Source organism: Clupea harengus, chromosome 3, assembly GCF_900700415.2.
Source record: "Clupea harengus chromosome 3, Ch_v2.0.2, whole genome shotgun sequence".
NCBI lineage: Eukaryota > Metazoa > Chordata > Actinopteri > Clupeiformes > Clupeidae > Clupea > Clupea harengus.
The window spans coordinates 1896071-1923454 of record NC_045154.1 but is presented as its reverse complement, the minus strand read 5'-3'; the positions used below and the strand labels follow the sequence as shown (position 1 = coordinate 1923454).

General features: G+C 41.0%; 1 protein-coding gene across 3 annotated transcripts in view; it reads left to right on the top strand.

Moving 5' to 3' along the window:
- The window catches only part of LOC105901307 (class I histocompatibility antigen, F10 alpha chain-like), a 128102-nt gene extending 108048 nt beyond the window's left edge, over positions 1-20054 (top strand). Inside the window, exons 2-8 of one of the 3 annotated variants that reach the window (XM_031564164.2) lie at positions 3785-4042; positions 15342-15620; positions 15936-16211; positions 17315-17407; positions 17500-17517; positions 18001-18051; positions 19011-20054. In XM_031564164.2, the coding sequence (XP_031420024.2) occupies positions 3785-4042; positions 15342-15620; positions 15936-16211; positions 17315-17407; positions 17500-17517; positions 18001-18051; positions 19011-19051 (1016 nt within the window). In that variant the 3' untranslated portion in view covers positions 19052-20054. The remainder of the gene's footprint in view (positions 1-3784; positions 4043-15341; positions 15621-15935; positions 16212-17314; positions 17408-17499; positions 17518-18000; positions 18052-19010) is intronic. The other 2 variants (XM_031564163.2, XM_042707470.1) reach the window with 2 other exon arrangements.
- Positions 20055-27384: the final 7330 nt, after the last annotated feature.

Here is a 27384-nt window from a genome sequence, read left to right as displayed (position 1 = left end):
AAAGGAAGGAGAGGAACTGATTATGCCCACCCAGGATTCAAGTCCAGTTGCTCTTCCGGCTTTGTTAGATGTCGTCAGCTGTGGTTGCAGAGCCGGGTTGAAACCTTGCACATCAGCAAAGTGTAGCTGTGCAGCTGCAGGTCTGGACTGTACCAGTTATTGTTCCTGCAAAGGCAATGATGGGATATGCTGCAACATACTCACTCAACAGCAAGAACACAAAGAGAGTGATGAAGGATCTGGAGAAGATGATGACAGAACAGACGAGGATAGTGAAGATGAGGAGGCTGCCTTTTGTTGATTAATTGTGAGGCATAGCCGTTTGCCTGAAGGTGGTAGCCAGTGTGTGCTATTTGTGGTGCAGAGGTGAGGCCCTCTTGATTAGTCTTGCGTCTGGCGGGCTGACCCGGGTTGCCCAGACTCAGTTTTAACTTTTGCGTCTGGCGGTGTTTTAACTGGGTCCTCGTTGGATCTTGCGACTTGCGGATCAACCTGGGCAGCCTTTCTGCCTTTCGGGCATGACCCTAGCGACTTAAGGGGCCTGTCTTGTATGGCATGTACAGTATATAGTGTATATTTGTACATAGTTCGTTGATCGCACACGGGGGACATTCAACAGAGTTACATTACATACCTGTTCGTCATGTGGTTGGTGGTTACGATGCACACCGGTGCCCAGCAGCTTTTGAGGTAGTTTAACCGCGTTTAGTGGGTGTGCCAGAAGTGATACCCAATCACCATCAAAGTGTTTACATTGTGACTGTGGTGACATCTGTTCACCCTAGCCACCTCACAAGCAGACTGGCCTTCTCATCTTCACCGCTCACATGAGGCAACAGGGTGTTTAACCCCAAGGAGTTTATTGCAATTGCAATGCTTTTTCCTCCAGCAATGCAAATTTGAATCAGGAGTCAAGTATCAGGAGGGGATTCAGCTTCACTACACCCTGAAAAAAATGCTTTAACATTCACAAGAGCATTCATGATTCTGAAATCTAAGATGATTGTGTTTACCATGAAAATAACCTTAGATTTCGTCCAAAATTAATAACAAATGTGTCTAAATGTATCCAAATTTGTTATTCAATTACCATTTTAAAGTATGAAAGTGCCAGAATTGAATTCAGCATCCTCTAAAACCTATAAAAAGACTCCAATATTGTAGGAATTGGCCATACAGGGCAAAATATGTGGTCAAATTGGACGATTAAGCTAATAATGCTAATTATGCAAATTATGCAAATTGCTCAACATATGCAAATTAGCATCCGGCAGTTTCTGTATACTGGGGACCCATACTTCACATTTCTGCAAAAAAACTTTGGTGTACTCAACATTTCCGGGTTCACCTAGTTGGCTACTAGACTATTACATAGGACGTTGAGACAGAGGCCCTGTTCGAAATGGGTTAAAATGCTGACGAATGACGTTCTGACTCTGATTCTGATCGGAGCGCGGGCCCCAAATTGGGCAGCCTTGGTCTAATGCTATTTCAAGAAAACAACATGAAATTTGAGAGAAACTTGTAATAATTGTCATGACTATTACTATGAACAATACATCCAAGCAAGTACAGTAGTGGTTTGCCAAAATTACACTAAAATTAATAGGTTTATGGTATGGCTAATGAAACCTTGCGATTTTCATTATTGTTGGTCAGCTGTTGGCGCGCGCGCACACCTGGAAGAAAGTGTCCCTCACTTGGGGTTGAGGAAGTTGTTCTTTTTCGTTTTAATAAAATGTTAAACTGGCAGAGACAAACTTTTTTTCTCGGGGGGGGGGGGGGGGGGGGGCATCATAAAGGACTTATGCTTAGGGCACCAAAATGGCTAGCAGCGGCACTGACAACATGTCCTCTTGTGATGTGATTTTGAGTAGAATTTTTTTGTATTCATTTTTCCTTCAAGTTTCCCCAGTTCCTTCAGATGAGAAATATCCCCACACCATGGCATTACTACTGCCATATTTCAGTATAGGGATGGTGTTTCTGAGGCCGTCACAGACTTCAGGCGACACAGACATGAGTGGACAGAGTTTATTGGAAACAGCCAATACAGGGGGGAACACAAAAGCAAAACTGGTAATTAACCCTCAGAAGATATTGTCCACTAGTACAAAGCTCAGAAGTTCACTGTCCAACAAAACAAAACGCTCAGGAGTTTTAGAGCAAACGAAGAAAAACTGAGTAATCACGCGAACTAGGAAAACAAGGCACGAAAACACAGGAGCTAGGGAGAGAACGTGGAGAGATAGAGTGACCTGCTTGCATCTTCTGGAATTAGTCCTTTTGAAACTAGGCCAGACAGGGAAGTGAGGGGAGTGAGGAGTTTATATAGTGGAGAGAGTGACAGGTGCAGGTAATCAGGGGACTGGGAAGGTGACTGAGGCAGGTGAGTTGAATCAGGAGGGGGCGTGGCAGGAGCAGGGCGTGGCAGGAGCAGGGCTCAGCGTTGGCATGACAGAGGCATTGACAGTGTTGGATTTACGCTACATCTAGCTCTTTGACAGTTTGGCCAAAATGCTCTATTTTGGTATCATCTGACCCTAAAACCTTTTCACATCTTAAGCAACTTCCATAGATGCTTTAATGTGGATCTTAAACAATGCCTTCTTTAGTCCCCCTCCCCTAGAGCCCAGTGTTGTGTAGATCTCTTTAGAGTGTTGACTCCTACACCTGCAGTCCAACTCCTGCCACTGAACTTTGACCTTTTTCAGGGTGATGAATGGACTTTGGTGGCCTCCCTCACCAGTTAATGTCTTCCTCTAATGCTTAGTTTGGGGGGTCAGCCTTTTCTACAGTGTAGATGGTGTGATGCAACTTTCTTTTAATAGAACCAGTAGTACTCAATTTGATTATCTAAACACTTAGATATTTTCTTTGAGTCTTTTCCTCACAACCTTGCTTACACCCCTTACACAGTGATTTTTATCTCCAGAAAGTGATCTCTACTTTAAACACTCCTAGTGTAAGAGCCAATTTGAAGAAGAGATTTTGTTGTATAAAAATATTATTATTTAGAATATTGTTTATTTAAATCTGTAAATTCATAATTTCATGAATGGAGAAATATGATTTAATTCATAGCTGTAAAGTGCATTGATTGGTTAAATGAGTGGAATGTTTTAGAATCAAAAGAGAAAGGTGGTCATGTGACCAACTTGTGCTTGTTTAGTTTGAGATGGTCAGGTTAAGGAGCAACAAAGTTTTTCTGACCGACAACACCAATGTACCGATTTACTGTTAGTAAGACCTAAAGAATTCATGTTTTGTTTGTATGTTACGTTTTTGTCAGTAAAAGTTTAAAAGGAAGATTTTTTGTCGCGTTCAGACTGGTTGCTAGAAGCCTGCTCCATTAGTGGCATATGGAACTAAGACGGAGTGCCACTTACACCTAGGTTGTACATAATTATGATCAGTTAAGTGGCACCTCTGTATCAGTTTTCAATAACTTGCCTTGAACTGAATCTGGAACTCAAAAGCACAGGGGTTTGAATATGAATTCAAGTAGTATAGTTATTTATTCTCAATGTTCACAGACAAATAACTTATTTTGCCTTTGGGAATACTAGAGTATCTTTGAAATATTTGCAATAAAAATACTGATTGAAAAAATATGTGTAAGTATCTTTTGTAATTGTGATGATGATGATGATTTTCAGGGGGGTTGAATACTTTTCTGCCAGGCACTGTAATATGGTAGCAAATGGTAGATAATGTAGTATGAGTATGATTTCACAGGTTTCACAAGCAAATTGTCTAACAACAGACCTATTTTCTCTTTCAGTGATCCACATTCATCAGTATTTCTATACTTGCACATCTGGTATCCCAAACTTCCCAGAGTTTGTAGCTGTTGGTGTTCTGGATGGCCAACATGTTTCCCAATATGACAGCTTCACCAAGAGAATGGTCCCAAAAGAGTGGATGGCTAAAGAAGGAGACTCTGATCACTGGAACTGGGAAACGAAAAAAGTCGATTTCCATGCGGCTCGATTTAAAGTCGACATAGGTGATCTAACATCTCGTTTCAACCAGACTGAAGGTACATTTTCATCACATTATTTCTGCTCTCCCTTCTTTCCAGTCTTTCAAAGATAATTGAGTGAACAGAGAGTTAAGAGTCAGCCAGAGTGTGACCAAGAGAGGTAAACATGCAGGGCATAAGTCTGTTTTTCAGCAGTGTTAAAAACAAAGCAGAGTCAGTCTTTTCAATACTGATGTAAATATGTAAGATTTACTCTGGGGTCGTATGAACATCCCTTGATCGTTGTCGTGGATAAATGGTAAACCCCTTACAAATGATTGGATAATCAAGACGAAAGCTATCATATCAATCACTAATAAGGTCTAAAAGAGACACAACCCCCATAGTGTAAGCTTCCAGAGATTTGAGAGGTAAATATTTATAATTTACAAACAATTATTGGCCTTAATATATACAGTGGGTACGGAAAGTATTCAGACCCCTTTACATTTTTCACTCTTTGTTTCATTGCAGCCATTTGCTAAAATCGAACAAGTTCATTTTTTTTCGCATTAATGTACACTCAGCAACCCATCTTGACAGAAAAAAACAGCAATGTAGACATTTTTGCAAATGTATTAAAAAATAAAAACTGAAATATCACATGGTCATAAGTACAGACCCTTTGCTGTGACACTCATGTTTAACTCACATGCTGTCCATTTCTTCTGATCCTCCTTGAGATGTTTCTACTCCTTCATTGGAGTCCAGATTAAAAGAATTAAACTGATTGGACTTGATTAGGAAAGGCACACACCTGTCTATATAATACCTTACAGCTCATAGTGCATGTCAGAACAAATGAGAATCATGAGGTCGAAGGAACTGCCCAAGGAGCTCAGAGACAGAATTGTGTCAAGGCACAGATCTGGCCAAGGTTACAAAAGAATTTCTGCAGCACTCAAGGTTCCTAAGAGCAGAGTGGCCTCCATAATCCTTAAATGGAAGAAGTATGGGATGACCAGACCTCTTCCTAGACCTGGCCGTCCAGCCAAACTGAGCATTCGTGGGAGAAGAGCCTTGGTGAGAGAGGTAAAGAAGAACCCAAAGATCACTGTGGCTGAGCTCCAGAGATGCAGTAGGGAGATGGGAGAAAGTTCCACAAAGTCAACTATCACTGCAGCCCTCCACCAGTCGGGGCTTTATGGCAGAGTGGCCCGACGGAAGCCTCTCCTCAGTGCAAGACATATGAAAGCCCGCATAGAGTTTGCCAAAGAACACATAGAGGACTCCCAAACTATGAGAAATAAGATTCTCTGGTCTGATGAGACCAAGATTGAACTTTTTGGCGTTAATTCTAAGCGGTATGTGTTGAGAAAACCAGGCACTGCTCATCACCTGCCCAATACAATCCCAACAGTGAAACATGGTGGTGGCAGCATCATGCCATGGGGGTGTTTTTCAGCTGCAGGGACAGGACGACTGGTTGCAATTGAAGGAAAGATGAATGCGGCCAAGTACAGAGATATCCTGGAAGAAAACCTCCTCCAGAGTGCTCAGGACCTCAGACTGGGCCGAAGGTTTACCTTCCAACAAGACAATGACCCGAAGCACACAGCTAAAATAACAAAGGAGTGCCTTCGGAACAAGTCTGTGACCATTCTTGACTGGCCCAGCCAGAGCCCTGACCTAAACCCAATTGAGCATCTCTGGAGAGACCTGAAAATGGCTGTCCACCAACGTTCACCATCCAACCTGACAGAACTGGAGAGGATCTGCAAGGAAGAATGGCAGAGGATCTCCAAATCCAGGTGTGAGAAACTTGTTGCATCATTCCCAAGAAGACTCATGGCTGTACTAGCTCAAAAGGGTGCTTCTACTCAATACTGAGCAAAGGGTCTGAATACTTATGACCATGTGATATCAGTTTTTATTTTTTAATAAATTTGCAAAAATTTCTACATTTCAGTTTTTTTCTGTCAAGATGGGTTGCTGAGTGTACATTAATGCGGAAAAAAAATGAACTTGTTCGATTTTAGCAAATGGCTGCAATGAAACAAAGAGTGAAAAATGTAAAGGGGTCTGAATACTTTCCGTACCCACTGTAAATTGATCATACATATTTGTCCAGACATTGACAAACACATCATCTCACTCCCATCTCCGTGCTTCAGTGTCAGGACTGCATTCACTGTGGTAGTCCTGTTCAGGTCCATGTCAAACATGTGGACCCCATCTGAGCCAAACAGATCTTTGGCACGAAACTGCAAAATTAAACTTTACTCAAGAAAACTTTACTGATGAATATTGGGAGCACATTCTTTTCTCAGATTGGACCAAGATAAATGTGTTCATCTCAGGGCTCATAGTTTTTATTTTCAAAGATCCGTTTTCGTCACGTCTTAGTCTCGTTTTAGTCATGGGAAGAAGGTCGTTTAACGCATATTTTTCGTCATAGTTTTCGTCAACAAAATGAACACTGCATCTACCCCATACAAGGTGAATAAAGTTGATTAAACTTAGGTTCATGAGGAATTAACAAATAGCATAGCTAACAGTAGGCTAGCTTATATGGTACAAACTACGGCTCGTTAGCGAGCTAAAACTATTTACACTATCACTGATGTATAAAAAGCTGGTTAAGAAAACAAACATGTTATAAAACTGCCATATACTGATCAAATTAATACTTACAACACGTCTCCGTTTCAATGGTTTTGGGCTGTCGCTGATGCAGTGAAAGATGTCAATATGTCCAACAGCTGACTCCTCTGTGAAACAGGTATCAATATGGCTGCATCTGATTGGTTAATAATGTTCTTACACCAGTATCTCATCGTGCTATTGGTTCGACTGATATTGAAGGCAACTTTTACACTATGGTTTTGACTAAATGTGTTAAAACTGGAGGTGGCAACAACATTTGCAAAGTTGAACAGATACGGGGCTTCGGCCCACCACCTAATAGGGAAGGATGATGAGGATCAGGTGAAATCAATCAAGGCGGGGCAGACAATCACCTAAGGCGGGACACCCTACTTTTTGTTTTTCTGTGTGTCCTGTGCACACACATGAACAAAAATCAAGACCGGAGCTCGCTCTCAAAAAAGTACCTTAAAAACCGAGTTATTTCATCCAAAAGTGGTGTATTGGCTTCACCAGACAAGAAAACTAAAGTGCAAGTGCAAACGTTTCGGGTGATCCCATCCTCAATGCAAATTACAAGCAATAAAAATTCACAGCATATACAGGACATGCCCTCATTAGCAGGATTTAAATGGACCAATCACAATGCATTTACGCAAACAGTTTATTGGCAATCAATTAACAAGCACCAGAGACCAGCTGCTGTTAAATCGTCTAGCACAGACCCAAACATTTCATCAAACATCCATATCATACTACATTTCATTGCCAGTGCATGTGTTAGTTGAGAAATATTGATATAGGTCACACAGGAATGTCCAAGGTTACAGAAAACAAGTCAGGTCAAAGTCTTCGTTGAGTCCTCCAGGAGACAATGTGCCCATGTAGAAGGTCCAGCGCGCTTCACATTGTAATAATTTACTTTCCGCTTCTGCGGCTGGGTAATATACGTTCAATTGCCACTACCGGCTCCAAGTCACAAATTTTGTGCTCAGACATGGAGAAGTGTCTGGCCACTGGTGATCTGTATCTGTGTAAATGGGTAACTAGTGATGTTACAAATGAACCCGAGGCTTCGGAGCTTGTGTCACGAAAATGAAGCACTTCCAGACGGAGCGCGTATCGAGGCTTGTATCGCTTTGCCGAAATGACGTCACTCGTGTCGTCTGAAGCCTCATTTGAATCAAGTGCTTCACCAAGTGGTTCGTTCGTTCACTTTTGGCGGGACGCTTCGACAATACGATGTCCAAATTCCCATCTCGTATTCGTGGTTGTTGTTGTCAGTGGTTGGAGATTTAGCGGGAGTTGGAGATTTAGATTGTTTGGTGTTGTTAGTAGTATAGATTATTTGAGATAGAGTTATGGAGCCAGTTAGGAAGAGAAAGCCCTTGATCCAGTTGCACAAAGCACTTTCACCCCCTTTTCAGTGCCCTGCACTTTCACTGACCAGTTGGCCAAAAGCACTCTCACTACCCTTGGTTTTACAAAAGTACTGACCTGTATTCCAAATACACTTTAACAGGGTTCCCGCGGGTCCTTAAAAAGTCTTAAAATGTCTTAAATTCAAATTCGGGTAATTAAGGTCTTAAATTGTCTTAAATTTCACGTAAAGTTGCTGTAGGTATTATTTTTTTTGCCGGTGCGCTTAATGACGACGAGAAAGCACAGTGGCGCATCGTAAAACATCTAATAGTTGATTAATTTAGTATTGTGTGAAATGAGTCTCCGCAATTGAATAACTGTTTACGGTACGTCGGCTTCAGACGCTGACGTCAGGCTGCGTGTCGCCATTACGCGGTGGTCGATGTGAGGTTCGACACACGCACACACACACTTGGGTATCTCCAAGTAATCTGTGAACGCAAGCTGTCATGAATATTTCTTTCAAGCTTGTTTGTTTGGCCAACCCATGTCACCATGACACGCTTTTTATTTCGAGTCTTCTGGTCTGTTCGAAATGGAAGGTAGCTGCCTCAATGCTGTAATTGACAGGTGTATTACAAGACATGTCTTTCGGGTGAAAGCGTTGGTTTCAAACAGCCTTTTTAAGATGGCATTTACGGTAACGTGTAACGTTGGTACGCTGCAATAACGTTATGCTATCTAACGTAGGCTAACGTGCTAAAGTCAGACAGTTGGCTGACAGACGCCTCGCAAATCACATCAACCATTTTTGCTGGTTACAATAACGGTGTTATCGGATAGTACAGTGTCTTTTTCTCGGTAACTTTTGACAAATCTAAGCGTGAAAACGCCGAAAAATGTACATTTACATAAAAGACATGGCCGTCAGGCGAGTTTGGTCCGGAGTTTAGCTGCTAAAGTTATCTTCTGTCCTGTCGTTTAAAGCAAACCTTTTAGCTCTGGTCTCCCATTATGTATTTATCTATCACTTCACTGGATTGGAAGACCATTTTCCAGGCTCTCGCATGCCCCCTTCATTGAGGCAGAGGTTACGTTTGCCTCCCCTATGTGCTTTTTCACTGTGGTTTTATGACAGATCAGCAAGACTAAATAGCTTCTTCACATACGTGAAATACATTACATTACCTATTCTATGGATACAAACGACATATAATAACTGTCTACAAATATTTCAGTGATGACAAACAATGAGAAAGCAAAAGTCATGTGCTCAACCCAGTGTGTGAGGGATTGCACAATCTGAGATGAGGCGCAGCTCGTTGCTGCCTCACCTCGCGAGTCGCCTCTGTTTGAACTGGAACATGCTCATGGTCAAATTCAGCGATTTTGATTATAAAAATGATCGGAATCATACAAACATTTTATTTAAAGCACAGATCAGTAGATACATATTAATATTTATTTAGTTTTTCACTTTTTATGAGGCTCTGCCTCCCCTCACCACACGTCCCTATGTAATCTGAAACACTGACCCGTTTTCTACTGCCGGGCGCTTCACTGGAACTGAACAAATTTACCACTCTCCTACTTCAGTTTGTTTTCAGAATGAGAGAATTTTAGGAGGAGGATGCCTTTACTGTGGCTCAACTAGAGGCAGGTTGGGTTGGCCTGTGCCCGTGCAACATTCAACACAGGAATGTTTATGATTAAACTGTTACCAGAGCACAAAATTGTTTACAACAGCACAAAGTTCTTCATAGATCTAGCCTCATCATTTTGTTGTCAAAGTGCACCAGATTGATGAATTGAACTTTAAAATGTGCAAAATGTTCTTATATATAAAATATATTCCCCGGGGAGCATGCCCCGGACCCTCCTAGGGGGTTCGCATCGTTGTCACCTTTTTCAACCCTGATGAGTTTGCACCCCTGAATTGAGTATTCCAAAGAAATTGTGACATTTTTGGGTCTTAAATTATATTGGTTGAGGTCTTAAAAAAGTCTTAAAAAGCATTACATTTTACTTTTGAAATAGTGCAAGAACCCTGTTTAACTCTGTTCCAACAGCATAGGCTACAGAATATAGTAAAGATAATTAGCAGGAGTTTTTATCCAAAATATCGGGTTCAAATTTACTTTGGCTAAGCTTCGAAACTATGTAGTCCGCACCTGGAGGTGACATCGCTAACCGTTGTGCCACCATACAACCGTATGTTTCATAGGTCTGACTATTATTAGAACAAAGAATAGCAAAGGAAACCCTTTATTGTCGTTGTTTTCGCCTACAATGAAATTTGAATTAATGGAGGTACGTTTTCTTCACCATACGTTTTTGTGCATGTTTTTTTAGCAGGCCTTGCGCACCACAACAAATTTAACAAATTCATTGTCCCGAGAAAATCTTTCTTACAACGTATTTTTATTGAACAGCAGGTGTCACTAGAGAGCGAACGACGCTTCGAGTAGTGAACCTTTTTTCAACACGTCTGGCTGAAAAGCTTCAAAGGTTCATGAAGCTTCATTTCGCCATCACTACTTAAAACTATATCTGCCATGTCCACAATTAACTGTGTAGGAGGAGACTGATGGCTACGTTTCTCCAAAAAGTGTTTAAGTGCCCTCAGGCCACTTTGGTGTGGAATATTGGTGTATAGAGACACCACATCCATGGTTGCCAACAATATGTCATTGCCTGTCACAGAGAGTTGCGAGAGATGACTGATGAGGTCTCCTGTGTCTCTGATGTACGAGGGAAGATCCGTCACCAGTGGTCTGATATGGTGATCAATGTATTTGGAGAGAGGCTCAGTCAATGAATTGTTGCTAGACACTATTGGACGTCCAGGGGGAGTCTTAATAAACTGTTTATGCACTTTGGGTAAGATGTAGATGACGGGAATGGTGGGATGTCCCTTGGTGAGAAATCTTCTCTCTGTGTCAGTGATGGACCCAGCAGCATGTGCAGCATTCAAGAATAGATCTACTTCTCTTTTTGTGTGCATTAGTGTCCGCCAATTGTCTTAAAATCTCCATGTCATAGTCAGCTCTGTCAATACATACTAGACCACCACCTTTGTCTGCACTCTTGAAAATTACATCAGCCTCTTTGGACAACTGAAGGGGCGAAAATGTCTCTTTTGCGGCCAAGTTCAGTTGATGTCTGTTGGTTCTGTTCTGTGAATGGAAGATGTAATCAACATCTCTTTCCATTAATTTGCAGAAGGTATCAATACTGGAACATGTCACAGGTGGTACAAATGTACTCTTGACTGTAAACTGTGGTATAGGCCTGGTCTCAATAGAGCCAGTTTGCCCAGTTGAATCTGTCCTGTCTTTTTGATAAAAGTACTTTAGCCTTATGCTGCGAAAGAATTTGAAAAGTTCTTCCTTGGTCTGGAAGGGATTCCCCATAGGAGTAGGGACAAAAGATAGTCCTTTGTTCAGTACTTTGTTGTCTTGTTCCGTCAGAGCCCGGCTTGAGAGGTTGACTATGAGGCTCCCCTCCTGCTCGCTCTCATCATCATCATCATCATCATCATCATCATTGTTTATTCAGGGAGAATTGACTGAGCACAGGGCTCTTTTGCAGCAATGCCCTGATTGAGCCTACATAGTACAGAAGAACAATAAATAAACAAACCATAACAAAACAAAACAGACAAAATAAATAAAAAAAAACACATTAAACAACTCAGAAATTAAGTATAAAAAATTATAATAAAAAAAAAATAACATAAAGTAAAAAAATTTATTTAATTAATTTAAAACAACAGCATTGAGGCACATCCTTATTATCTAAAAGGCTCTTAAATTGGTTGACAGACAAATACTTGGTTAATTTCAACTCCACTTGAATAGTGTTCCATTTATGGGAAGCAAAGAACTTAAAAGCTATTTTACATATATTAGTTTTTGTAAGGGGGATTTCAAGGGAGATGAGGCTCTGTGACCGTGTATTATGACAGATGGATTTTAATTTTAAAAGTGACATGAGATAATTAGGCAGTTTTCCCACTAAGGCTTTATAAACAAATAAAAGACAGTGTTTTTCCCTCCTGTCTGCTAGAGGGGACCAACCAACATTCTTGTATAAGTTACAGTGGTGGGTCCTGAAAGCGTCTCCTGTAACAAAGCGAATAGCACTATGGTAAACAGAGTCCAGGAGTTTTAAGGTAGAGGGTGCAGCATACATGTAAACAATCTCACCATAGTCAAGAACTGACAAAATTGTTGATTGCACTATTTCCATTCGGTTTTCAAAAGTAAAACAAGATCTTATTCTATAAAGAGCACCCAGTTTAATTTTAACCTTCTTAGCTAGGTCAAGAACATGTGATTTAAATGACAGCCTATCATCTAGCCAGATACCTAGGTATTTATAGCAAGGAACTTGCTCAATATTAGTCCCAGAACGGGTGCATATCCTATGGGTGGGGGGGACATTATTTCTACCATTGGAGAAAATCATGAATTTAGTCTTAGATTCATTCAGCATCAATTTGAGGGACTTTAGGGAATCCTGTACACAATCAAAAGCATGTTGAAGGTTTGAAACTGCTTGATCTATAGAGGGCGCTGAGGCATACACAATTGTATCATCGGCATAAAAATGGACTTTGCAATGTTCTAAATGGTCACAGATATTATTAATGTAAAGTGAGAACAATACCGGGCCTAAAATAGAGCCCTGACGGACACCAGAATGAATTACTAGGGCCTCAGATGTAAGGTCTGCAACATCTATACATTGTGTTCTACCCGTGAAGTAGTTTTTGAACCATCTGAGGGAGATATTATCAAATCCCAGGGAGTCCAGTTTGCCAAAAAGTATCTCATGGTTTACTGTATCAAAAGCTTTCGACAGGTCAATAAATAAAGCGGCACAACATTGTTTCTTGTGTACAGCAATAATAATAATAATAATAATACATTTTATTTCACAGCGCCTTTCATGTCACTCAAGGACGCTTTACAATTTAAAACAGGAGCAAACAAATAACAAAACAATTAAAATTAAAAGTGCAAGTAAAAACAGCATGGCAACTACAGTGAGAATGCAATCCTGAAAAGGTGGGTTTTGAGAGAGGATTTGAACTGAGGGAAGGAGTCAATGTTTCGGATGTCAGGTGGGAGTGAGTTCCAGAGTTTGGGAGCAGAGCGGCTGAAAGCTCTGCTCCCCATGGTGGTAAGCCGGGCAGAGGGGACAGTTAGGTGGATGGAAGAGGAGGATCTGAGGGAGCGGGTGGAGGTGGCAGTGTGAAGGAGGTCAGACAGGTAAGGAGGGGCAAGGTTGTGGATGGCTTTAAAAGTATGAAGAAGAATTTTAAAGTTGATACGGAAGTGAATTGGAAGCCAGTGGAGTTGCTGTAGGATGGGGGTGATGTGGTGGAAAGAGGGGGTGAGGGAGATGATACGGGCAGCTGAGTTCTGGACCAGTTGGAGCTTATGGAGGGATTTCTGGGGGAGACCAAAGAGGAGAGAATTACAGTAGTCGATACGGGAGGTGACAAGGCTATGTACAAGAATAGAGGTGGTGTGGGGGGTGAGGGAGGGACGGAGGCGATTTATGTTACGGAGATGGAAGTAGGCGGTGCGGGTGGAGATGTTGATATGAGATTTGAAGGAGAGTGAGCCGTCGACGATGACACCCAGACTCTTTACCTGGGGGGAGGGGGAAACTATGGAGCTGTCAATTGAGAGGGAAAAACTGTCAACTTTGAGTAGAGTGGATTTAGTACCGACTAAAAGGATTTCGGTTTCATCACTGTTAAGTTTGAGGAAGTTTGAGGTGAACCAGGTAGCAGAGGCTATGTCATTTACCACAAGGGTTGTTGCAGTAATGGTACTGTGTCCAGCTCTGAAACCTGATTGAAAGGGGCATAAAATTGAGTTTAAAGATAGAAAAGAGCTAATTTGCTCATTTACAAAGGATTCCAACATTTTGGCTAGGCATGGGAGCTTGGAGATCGGCCTATAATTGTTCATATAATTTGGGTCTCCACCTTTATGAAGGGGCACCACTAATGCAGATTTCCAGATGCTAGGAATGTGGCCAGAAAAAAGTGATAGAATAAAAATGTGGGTCAAGGGTCTGGCTATAATGGGGGCAGCAAGCTTCAAGAGAAGTGGGTCTAACTGGGCTGCACCCACTGAGCTCTTCATACATTTAGAATTACGAAGAGCAGAGAGGACTTCATGCTGTTGTATTGGTCTAAAAGAGAAGAATGTGGTTGGGTCAGTTCCCAGTGACCTGGCATCAACAGTGAAGTTATCTAGCACTCCATCCGGTACATCAGGGAAATTAGAACGGTCAAACAAAGTGCCGCATTGGATAAAATGATTATTGAAAGCATTACAAACTTCCTTAGGCACATTAATTGCTTTATCTTCCAGCATGATCTGCTGGGGTAGTGTAGGTGGGGAAACCCTTTTAAGAGACTTAACTGTTTTCCAGAATTTTGTTGGATTACTACCACAAGCAGACAAATGATTCACAAAGTATTTGGATTTGGCCATTTTCAGCAGATGTGTGCATTTGTTACGAAGGTGTCTAAAAGATTGCCAAGCTGCAGCAGAGCCAGTGGATCTTGCTAATGCCCAGGCCTTATTTCTATTAGTAGTGGCCTCACTTATATCATGAGTAAACCAGGGGATAAAACGATTTTTTATCCTACATTTCTTAAAAGGTGCATGTTTGTCAGTGACAGCATGAAAAACCGACAGGAAATGACTCAAGGCAACACCTACGTCCGGAATAAGCTCTATAGAGGTAGGATTGCTGGATAGCAAGTCAAATAAAAATGCCTGATCGTCAAGATTCTTGAGGGACCTTTTATAAACAATTAAAGGGGCAGCACCCTTTCTCCGTCCATCCCTGATATATATTCAATTATTTGTATTGGATTTCACATAAATGTCCATCCCTGATGCAGCCCACTGGACTGTAATAAGTTATGAATTAAAACACACTGTTATTAATATGGAGAAGAAAAGATAACTGCTGTAGGCGGACCATATAATGCCCAGACTGATTTCTTATATCTTATATATATATTTCTTATATATATATTTGATGACCCATTGTCCAGAATAAAGAACATCTTCAGCCATTCTGAGTGTTAAAGAGCAGCAAACAAGGATACACCATGCCATCTTTGTAATCAATAGTGAACACACATACTAATGACTTGCCACACATGTGAGCAGGCCATGCACTCATGAAAGCAGATACAAGCTCGTGCTGATGGTTATTCAGCTTCTGGGTGACAGTTGAATGAATAATAGAATGATGCAGATGATGAAGGTAGTGAGGAATCAGAGGTGTGATTCTGATGATTCTAAAATCTTTCTCCCCATCTTACCCTCAGGTGTGCACACGTGGCAGAACGTGTTTGGCTGTCAGTGGGATGATGAGAGTAATGCTGTGGATGAATTTGATCAGTATGGTTATGATGGAGAAGACTTTATCTCACTGGATCTGAAGAACCTGAGATACATCGCATCAAATCAACGGGCTGTCCTAACAAAAAACAACTGGGACAATGGCAGGGTTGATCTTGACCTTTGGAAGAATCACTACTCTCAGTACTGCATTGAGTGGCTGAAGAAGTATGTGCAGTATGGGAACAGCACTCTGGGGAGAACAGGTACAGCAGCACACAACACTGATAACCGCATTTGCTCTACAGTGGGCAGGATTCCAGTCATTATGTTGAAACTAAAGTCCTCCTCCAAGAGATATCATCTTTTCAAACTCTAATCAAATGTATTCACTTTATTTATGTACATCAATGTAGTACAATGTAATGTACTCTATTTTCAGATAGTCATTCCATGGAGACAAACATTAGACCACTCTGTGCCTTTGCTTTCCTGCATTGCTGTCATTTTCATTATTATTGTTGTATTGTTACTATTCTTTGTCATTGTTAATATCCCCTCTTACTACCTTGATCTTCCAGTCTCCCCTGAGGTCACCCTCTTCCAAAAGGACTTGGGAGTGGTGTGCCATTCCACAGGTTTCTATCCTGACGGAGTGGTGATCACCTGGAAGAGGGATGGAGAGGACATGCATAAAGACGTTAATATGGGGGAGACGCTGCCCAATGAGGATGGAACCTTCCAGAAGAGAGCTGAGCTTCTAGTGTCACATGAGGAGAGGAAGAAGGGACAGTTCACCTGTGAGGTGGCCCACAAGAGCGGAAAGCCCATTATTAAGACCTTGATTGTGGAAGATGGTAAGAACCAACACCTTAAACACCAGTATGGAGACGGACCATTGCCTTGTTACATGTTATTGTGGTGTTAGTGAAACCTCCAAGAACCTGAAGTAGAATGTAAATAAGGACTGTAACCATATATGCTTTTTCATGACCCAAACCTACCACTACTGACATTTGCTGTGTAACTGTACAGATCTCTGTGTTTTTGTCACTCGTGTATAATCCACATTATATACAACCAAAGTGAGCCATGATGAGTGATCTGCTCCTGTTCACCCACTCATTGCTCTGTTTCTCACTGTAGTGGCTAGGTGGCTAATCTGCACCACTGTACTTCATACACCATACTTCCAGTAACACCCATAATGGTGTTCTGCAGCGTATCGAATGTCAAAACTAGTCTAAATCATTTCATAATGGGTTCAGGTCCAAATCTTCAGGACCTATGCTAACAGATTTACAGAAAGGTGTGAATGTAGTAGAGGAAATAGATAATGTAGGTAAACAGACAAAATAAATTATATGGATGATAGAAACTACTAAGCAACTATGCTTCCACCTGCTGTAATGAGCAGTGATCAATGTTTCCAGAAACACAAAATCATTGGCAGTTGCAACCATAGTTATAAAGCAACTCCTTGGGGAGACATTCTCCATGATAAGGAGGCACAGAACTCATCAGAGCATTGATCTGCCTCCGTCAGTTACACCAATCACACATTAAGCCAAGTTTCAGAATAACTTCCAGAAAAAATGGCGTGTTCTGCTTTTAAAAACGAATTTACTTTTTAAATGAAATACATTGTTTTACAAAATTACACAATGTAATCTATTGACATTTTTGGCACATTTGTAGGCTATGTGATGGAATAAATCATGTAATGCTCTAAAATCAGTGTTTTCTACTTTGAGGTCTTCATACTGGAAAGTGTTGTCATGTACAGAGAGGGGAGACATACTTGTTCACTAGTTTAATTGAACAAGTCTGTGCGCCATCCCAGACTCACTGTAGGATGATCAGGGTCATGTGTGTCATGTGTGCATGTGTGTGCATGTGTGTCATGTGTGTATTTAATAATGTTGCGGAGGTGATTAACGGAGTCCTTTCTTTTCTGTAGGCAATAACCTTGTTGGCATCATCATTGGCTGTGGTGTCGCTGCTCTTGTCATGATCGGTGTGGTTGTTGCCATTGCCATGATGAAGAAGAAAGGTGAGAGTAACATCTTTCATGCCATTTCAGTGTTTCTGATTTCAGCCTTGATGATGCATCAGCATAATAAACATTCTCTTGTATCTTTACAGGCTACAACAAGGCATCACGTGAGTACCTCTTGCAGCTATAAGCCTGACATGATAGAGTGAACTTGAAATACTCACTTTTCTAGACACAAATATATTACAGATGATAAAAGATTGATGACCAAGATACTATCAAATTATCAAATAGCAAATATTCTAGTTCTAATTCTATTCTAATATCAATATTCTAGTTATATATAGGGTAGTATGAACCGTACCTTGCAATGGGGCAGAGGTATCAGAACCGGAATCAATCACTATCAACTATCAATTATCAAATATATAACTAGAATATTGATATTAGAATAGAATTAGAACTAGAATATTTGCTATTTGATAATTTGATAGTATCTTGGTCATCAATCTTTTATCATCTGTAATATATTTGTGTCTTTGTAATGTTGATAAAACACAAACACACATGTATTTTATGACAAGGCATACAGAAAGTAATGAAAAAAGTGTTAGTGTTTTTGTTTTATATGTGCTTTGACCTTCTCACAGAGTCCGATGCCGGTTCTGATTCCGGTTCTGATACCTCTGCCCCATTGCAAGGTACGGTTCATACTTCAGTTTAGACCAGGGGTTCTCAAACTTTTGCAAGTTTGTGCTTCCCAAATCGAAAGTAATGATTTTGGAGGATCTGTTTTGAGTGAATGTGTTGGTGTTGTCCTTCTGTTGTAAGAATGTGATATGAATACATTTATAATAAAGGCAAGAGGCTAGTGCTCAGTAGGCTAAGGGCGATTGCAATACTAACACCTTAATGGCAATGCGGGACACAACCCAGAGCAGGTGGATTAACGGAGATAACAATTAGATCAGAAACCAGAGATGAAATAACTTTGTATGTTTATTGCACAATACAAAACCAGTGTTGGGGATCTCAAGGCTGAGCTCAGTAGGAAGATAAAAGAGATGGAATGATGGCAGATAAAGATGTAGGCCATGCTACTGCAGACAGAAACGATGAAAATAGCCTTTTAAAAAAGCTGTTTAAAGTGTCCTGCAATAGCAGTGTTGTAAGGCTGAGGTTATGTCTGGAAACCGAAGTGGGGAGATAGGAATAGCCTTTTAAAAGGCTGTTGATCCAATTGACAGAAAAACTGATCAAACTACGAAACTATTGATACACAAATGGTGGTCTATCAATCTTACAAAGGCCAACCTGTGGACATCTACTACAGTTCGTTATTGATTTTTCAAATCATAACTATCAGTTTTCATTGGCCAGGCTGAAGGCAATGGTGTCTGTGATTTGTTGGTACAACTGTAATCCAGGTCCCTGTCATTTTGTGAGTGAGAGGTCCGTGGCCCCACGCCCACCTGCAAGGCCCCCCAGTTTGAGAACCACTGCTTTAGACCATTTAGTCTTCTATGTTCTGACAGTTTTCTAAAGACAAGCAGATATGAGTGTTTGTGTTCCCTCAGTGTAACCAGCTGTGCACTGAGGGTCATCATTTTGTGCTGATTAAGTTTGTTACTCTGATATCTATTGTGTCAATTGTCTCCAGGGAAGGAGCCGAGTGTGGTAACTGCTGAGCATGGAGAGTGAGGAACGATGAAGAATCGTGCGAATCAACACTTTTTTTTGTCTGTATATCATATATATCTCAAATAGTGTGATGTATCCATAACGTTCAGATTTCAGTTCTATTTTCTTTATTTCCCGGTTTTCAGCAATAACTGTTTAGTGGCTGTTAAATCTGTTCCAATGTACAAAATCTGGAAATATTCTTCTATCAGAAAACAAATCTAAATATCATATCTAGCATCTTAGTGGAGCCACTGATTGACATATAATGACAAAAGGTATTGTGCTTTCTTGAATTGTATTGTGTTGGTTTGCAATTTGATAGAACCGAATATTGCTTTTCTACTGTTGTAAGAATAGCAATAGCAATGGCTTACAGCCATACCACACTGAGCTTGTATGATCTCGGAAGCTAAGCAGTGATGGGCCTGGTTAGTACTTGAATGGGAGACCAACTGGGAATATCAGGTACTGTAAACTGAAACTGGGTGGGCCAATCCCTTTCCATTTCAGTGGATTCTACTAGATTACTGAAACAGAGAACAACCCCCCACCCCACTGTCTCCCCTTCCTGCCATTACCTGTAGGGTGTGGTCTCACCCCCCTCCCCTGTATTCTACCTGACTGAATGGTATAAATGCCAACACATGGTACAGTCAGGTACAGTCAGAAATAAACTCTAGAAGTCCTGACTGGATCTTCTAGTCCGCTCTTCGTTTCCAGTCCGTCTGTTCTTAGTTTGGCATGCTCATTAGATTCTATCAAATTGCAACCTCTTTAGTTGGTGGTGGGAAGTGGGCAATTATTGATAACAGTGCAATTGTTTACTGTTGGAAGGAACAGTGATCCACCATGCAAAAATGTAGAGTATTTTATATTTTATATTTTCCAGATAATTACAGATAAGACAACATTCACAGAAAAGGTTAACAAATTCAAAAATGTGTACAACGTTGAAGTGGTGGACACTGTAACTAATTGTAATGGACTGCTTTAAAACTAAATAAAGACCCAAATTGGAAGACCTCTTGTCTTGTCTGTGTTGCATGTAGTGTAAATAATAGTGACAACACCTCCATGGTAGTGTGGACAAATAGAGTTCCCATCTAAGAATGAGCCGTTTGGTTGTGTGGTTGTATTTAGTGCACAATAATACTGCACCCCTAATAAGTGATTTGGACATGTAGGCATCTCCTTCATATGTCTGGTGAAAAGATAGCCCTCAATTAAGCTTCTCAAGCTTTTAATGGCAGGCCCTCAGTTTGACAATGAAAAAAACACCACAGTGCAAAGATTGAGACACTTATTAACTGCTTTTAATGAAGTAAACCCCCCCAGATGTACTATCAGCAGTTTCATAGTAGGAGGGGAAGAAAAGAGACAAAGTGAGTGGACAGAGCTCAGTTGGGTATACATGCGTATATATAATTGTAGGTTATGGTGATGAGCAAGGAAAAGGTCCTATTGCATAGGTGTGGATATCTTCACAAATTCTTTGTGGGGTAATGGATATTGCAAAAACACTTATACCTGTACAAAAACAGAGGAAACTGAATGTCATTCTTGATCTAAAGGAGGAGGGTATCAAATGCAGGATTAATCATTCCTGTGTAATCTAATTTACTGTCATGTCTACTTTTTATAGATTTAATAGATTATGTTAATGTTATTATTATATTATTAATGGGCGACAGTGGTACATGAGGTAGAGAAGTCGTTTAGTAACCAGAAGGTTGCTAGTTCGATTCCCTGTCGAAGCGTCCTTGAGCAAGACACTGAACCCCTAATTGCTCCTGATGTGCAGTGTGCCATCAGTGTAAAATGTGTATACATTCAAAGTTGCACATATGTAAGTCGCTTTGGATAAAAGCGTCTGCTAAATGACTAAATGTAAATTTTGGTATTCTGTATAGACCTGTAAACCACAAACAGAGCACATTAATATGTAATGTAATAATAATCTTTTACGAAACCTGAAATAAAGAAAGTAGTGGGAAAACAATGTTCTAGTCTTTATCCTATTAAAGTGTGTTCCTCCTCCTATTACTTGATATGACCATAGGCGGAGATCACGGGGGGGACGTGTCCCCCCCTACCATAAAGTTGTCCCCCCCCCCCAACAATCATTGACATTCTTTTTTTTTTTTAGATTTTTTTTTTTTAAATAAAAATACGACGACACAAGCGGTGCTAATTATAGATGTAAAACAATGTGTTTTTTTAAGTGTTGAAAAATCATGTTCCCCCTATTCCTCAAAGTGGTTTGGTTCACATGCTGTTTCCAATGGGCAGGGCTACCGGCAGCTCCGTGTTTCAGTTAATCAGCCCAGTAGCCTACACGGTCAGATTGTCAGACTGTTTCCTACTCTGCCCCCTGTCGCTGCCGCTATGATACACGATATGTAAAGAGATTTACCTCATTCTCGAACGCAGTAAGAACATGTAAAGAAGAAGTTTTTTTTTCTAAACTCCATTTACGAAGTTCCAATCGATATGCACTCAAATGCAGTAAAAAATACTTTTTAAAACATCACTCACAGACTCACACTAGTATTGCCCACGTGGCTCTACAGTGGTCGACAATTTAGCTTCATAGTCAGAATGTCTGGCTCAAAAAACTATAATGTATGCAATCGGAGTAAATTGCTAAATGAAACTGGATCTTGTCCCTTCTAAACATCTCTGTGGCAGTATCCAGATGGGGTCCCCTCCACTTATGAAGGCTGCTGCTTCTGTGATGAAGGAGCTCTAATACTGCAGCAAAGAGGAACTTCAGGCAGGCTTCATCACCACAGACTGGGACAGGAGGAACGGACCTCAGGTGAGTCCATCCTCAGTCCAGCTATGATGAAGACAGTCAGCTTGACTTACAGTATGTCATAAATAGTATTATGTACTCTACGAGAAGGTATTATAAGAAGAAAGAATGAGTTTAATGTAAATGGGAGTCACTTTAACCTGGTCATTCACAGTGCTTTATAGCCATAGCTGTTATTTTATATTGAGGATTATTCCGACTCTGCTGGACATCATAATCCACATAATTGGACAAACTGCGTTTGTTTGAATACGGTTGAACTTTTCTACTCCTTTGTGTATTTGTCCACACAGGTGTACACTATCCCTGGGTGGGATGCTGCTCAGTCAACCTTTCACCATTGGAGGATCAGGGAGCACCTGTATCTATGGCTACGCTGATGCCAAGTACAAACCCGACATGAACCGTGAGGAGTTCTTACAGTTTGCTACCAATGGTTAACAAAGTGTAATTCACAGCAGACATGAACTGGTGCTTTTGTCTAGATGTAGTTTATTCATTTTGATGTCCTTAAAGACAAAAACATGATCAAGTTGGGTTCTGGTAGCATTATCACAGTATTGCATAAGCAGCTTGGCATCTGATAAGGTAAATAATGTGATCCTAGAGTACACAATAATAACAATAATAATAGTAATATTAATATTCCTTTTCTCTCCTCTCTCCCCTTAGCGATTGCTCTGGCCATAGGTAGAGATAATGTCAGTGGTGGGTTGGTACACCTGGTAGTGATCACGGAAGATGGAGTCGAGCATGTGCTCATCCCTGGAGTAGAAAAACACTGTTTGAAAACCAATCATTGTGTAACATTAAAGGGACCTTTTATACATTACATTTAAATTTGATGAATTAACACAGCATGACACATATCCATGATTTTGGCAGTTTTTGGTCTTAGGAGAATGAAATATAAAATTATCTCTGGCTTTGGTTGCCTTGGATTTTCTGTGGAGGCACGTTGTGGAACCGCCTCAGATGATTATAACGTATTTCAAACATGTGACCAAACAGAATCCTTTTTTAAACACAAAGAGAGTTTATAGATGTCTTTTGGTAATATGGAGTTTCTTCTGGGGAAACCCAATGGAAAGGAATACCTTCTATCCATCCCCTTGTGTACACTTTTTGTGGACTAACCTTGTGACACTTTACCCTACGTAATCTTACCAAAGTTAAAACGTTCATAAAAAGTTCCATTATAATAGCCTATTTACGAAAATAGTCACATGCCCGCTACATTATACAGAGTTAAAGGTTACACCTGATAGATTCCCCAACTCCCTCACGGTGAATCTGTTTTGTTCACAGACTACGGTCGTAGGTATTGAATATGATGGAGGCGTCGTGTTAGGCTCATCAGTGGTAAACTGAGTGATGAATAAGCTCTCCCTTCTCCATGATAAGATCTACTGTGCACTGTCCGGATCTGCTGCTGATGCCCAGACCATTGCTGAGGTTGTCAACTACCAACTAGATGTGCACAGGTGTGAAATATCACACATTATCCTCAGAAGACATTAAGACCATCACGTCATATTGGTCTTCAGCCTACCCTCAATTTATATCATGTCATCTCTGCATTAACAAATGGGCATTCTAACCAAGTAGTTGCAGTGGGGGAAATAAGTATTTGATTTTGCAAGTTTGCCCACTTTCGCAAGTTTGCCCACACGGTGGGGATGGTGTTCTTCTTCTAAATTGTAATGTTTAGCGAGGAGAGTGTGGAATGCGGGTTTGAACTCCTGCCCATCATATAAGTTCATGATAAAATTGTTAACATGTCAGTGTTGAGCTGGGGGAAGACCCCCTTGTTCGTCTGCAGCTACCCTGGTGAAGAGCATCTCCTACAGGTATAAAGAGGAACTGTCAGCACGATTCATCATTGCTGGTTGGGACAGGGAAAAGGGGGACATGGCTGTTGTTGTTGTTTAGTTTTTTACGAATTTGCTTATTTTATATCAATAGGCCCAAACTGATGTTGCAATACCGTATATTTACCACAGCAGCTACCCAGCATTAACTGTGAAGAAACATTGTTAATTCAGTTCTGCTTGTCCTCAACCATTCAGACTCTCTTCACTGACTAGTGCCTATCCAAAGCAACTTTAAACAATTTAGGAACAATAATCAAGCTGCACTAAGTGAGGAGACCTGATTGAGAGTAAACACAAAGAACTGACTCTAGTCAATCTGACAAAAGGGCCAGAGAGAGCAGATAGAATAAGTGCACAGTAAGTGTAAGAGCGCTAGGCGCTGTTAGAGCCGTTAGAAGAGAAAACAACCTTTTCAAGATTATTTGACAAGAAGGGAAGAATGGAAGCAGGTCCATTATTCTTCACATCAGATGGGTTAAGGGAAACTTAAGCAAAGGAGTAACCTGAGCCTGTGTGAATGATGTAGGAAAGTTTCCCAAGCTGAGTGAAACATTGACTACATGTGTGATAGCAGGTAAAATGGTAGGCAACATATTCTGGAGAAGGGTGGTTGGGATGGAGTCCAGAGGACTCCATTGAAGAAGGATAGACTTATTTCTCATTGAGAGGGGAGAATTAGTTCAACAATGTCCAGACAAGGTCAAAAACGTTTAGGAGGATCAAAGAATTTCACACTAACGGCAGCAACCTTTTCAGTAAAGTTTGTGATGGCGGGAGTGGGGAGTTAAGGAGATTCTTGAAAGTAGACAATAATTTCTTACTATCTGTGGCATTGTCAACCTTTTTAAGGAAGAATACCATTTTAACAGCTGTGACTGAGGAAGAAAAGGTAAATAACACAGACTGATATTTACCAAGATCATTGGCATCTCTCGATTTATGGCATTTTCTCTCAGCAGCCCTAAGTTCCTTTCGTGCCTCACAAACATTATCAGTAAGCCCAGGGTGACTGGGTTTTGAAGAAGCAGAGTGTGTGCAGCATCATTGACCTCTAGTGAACTCGGAGTAGGTAGATTAGATGCAACCAAGGACAAGAACTCAGAGCTTGAGAGACTTCTGAGGTTACGAGGAGATGAAGCCTCAGGAGGAGGAATAGATAGATGTCCAAAGACAATCTAAATAATGAATGATCAGAGACATGTAATGGAGTCACCAATAGCTTTTCTGTAGTGAAATTCTGTGACAGCATGGAATCTAGATCCTTACCAGCCTCGTGAGTAGGAGGGCCTCTCCATTGGAAGTGCAGACAGCAGAATGTCCAGCTTATACACAAAGCTGCCAAGTTGTCGTGGTGGACGATAAATAACCACTAGGTATAACTTGAATGGATGGTTTATCATAATATAGATGATAAGCATAATATTCGAATGACTCATAGCTGTGTGGAATTTCCAGTCATTATGTCTAGAGAATTATGTCTATATATATATATATATATACACACGATCTATAGAACTATCTTTTCAGCCTCCTAACTACAATGACCAAATACCAAAAAACAAATGTTTCCAAATGAAACAGAAACTACTGTTCTAGCTTTAGCATATGAAAGACACATAATGCTGACTTCCCTTTGCAACTGGAGGATGTCCAGCCACATCCGAAGATGTCCATTAGCTCAGAACCTGGAGAATGTCCAGCCACATCAGAAGATGTCCATTAGCTCAGAACCTGGAGAATGTCCAGCCCCATCAGAAGATGTCCATTAGCTCAGAACCTGGAGAATGTCCAGCCACATCAGAAGATGTCCATTAGCTCAGAACTGGAGGATGTCCAGCCACATCAGAAGATGTCCATTAGCTCAGAACCTGGAGGATGTCCAGCCACATCAGAAGATGTCCATTAGCTCAGAACCTGGAGGATGTCCAGCCACATCAGAAGATGTCCATTAGCTCAGAACTGGAGGATGTCCAGCCACATCAGAAGATGTCCATTAGCTCAGAACTGGCACAAATCAGTGGGACTCTGGTCCACCCGTGGAAGTCTGGAGAAGTTTGGTCAGAAGTTGTAATCATAGAGGACCTTCAGTCCAAAGTCATTTTGTGAAAACAATAACAACAACATGAAGACCTCCCACACGCCGGGGCAGTAAACAATAACAACAACATGAAGACCTCCCACACGCCAGGGCAGTAGACAATAACAGCAGGTGTTCTGGACTGAATATTTGACTCTAAAAACAAAGAGAATGAAGAGGCCGGTGCTTAAGGAGCGTTTTTTGCCACTACTGGAGTTGGAGATTTGGCCAGAGTGAGTCAGAGTGAGAGAGAGTGGCCAGAGTGAGTCAGAGTGAGAGAGAGTGAGAGAGAGTGAGTCAGAGTGAGAGAGATTTGGCCAGAGTGAGAGAGAGTGAGTCAGAGTGAGAGAGATTTGGCCAGAGTGAGTCATCTCTTCAAGTTGTCTCTTGCAGAGAAATGCAGGCAGGTTTTTGTCCATCATTCAATATCATCAGGGAGGTGTCTGATCAATGCCAAATCCATGTTTCACCATGATAACCCCCCCCAAACATCCAGCCAGTTAGAAAGAACTAGAAAGAAAAAAGAAGAGCTAAGGAGCTAGAAATGACTGACTTGTTAGTTTCCTTGTCAGTCGGCCTATACAGCAGACCACAACTGAAAGCCTGGTCTGAATACGTTTGGATAGACTTGGGTTGATTTAAATCATGGTCATGGATGTTTCATCCTTTGAGAAAGACAGGTCTATATGATTAGATAGGCTACAAATTACACCATGCAAAAACTTTATCATAGTTTTGCATAAGCCTACAACGTGATGGAATTTAAACACAAATCATGTCAAAAAGCCCATAGCCAAACAATCCCTTGTTTAATGGACACACTTTCTTTGTAAGTCCACAAGCATGTTCACTTTAGACAGTGATGCAGGCTAGGTCATGAAAAAAGACTACTTGGGAGAATCATATTCAGTTGAATGAGACAGCATAATTAAAGAGGTACTGCACACTTAAATGTGTTTTCTGACCAGTAAACTAAATTATATGACTGTACTGTAATGAAAACACATCAATGCTGCTGTTAATAATGACAAAATTACCATTTTCATCAAAATCCTAATTTTATGGGTTGAAAATGGCTCAACTGATGAACTGTTTAAAATCATCCTGAACCTTGCGAGGCCAATGCCGACCTAGAGTCTACCCTTTGGGACTTTTCCCCGTCATGAAATGTGCGGCCCAACCGTCGTCTGTGAGTGTGAGTGTGAGTCTCATTTTAATGTGCTGCTCGAGACGCATCATTCACTGGTGATTACGCCACCCCAGCCCCTTGCTCACTTTTCTTAGCATTTTCCAAAATGATGCAGTGGGCTGAGTTAGGCTCAGAGCTGGAGGCGAAGTTACATCTGAGACTATTCGGATGCCACTGTACAGAGAGGATCTTTGGTTACACTTGAATCAATAATTATACATCACAGGAGTCCCATTGAACGCGTGGTAATGGGGCTACCTTTAATACATGTGCGCCACCTACAGCAGTCTCCTCCCTGTTCTGTGCGTGCCCTGCGCTGTGCGCACCCATCCGCATACTGCACAATCCACAGGAAAACAGGGAAAGACCATATTGTAAATCGTTGCTTTTATGTTT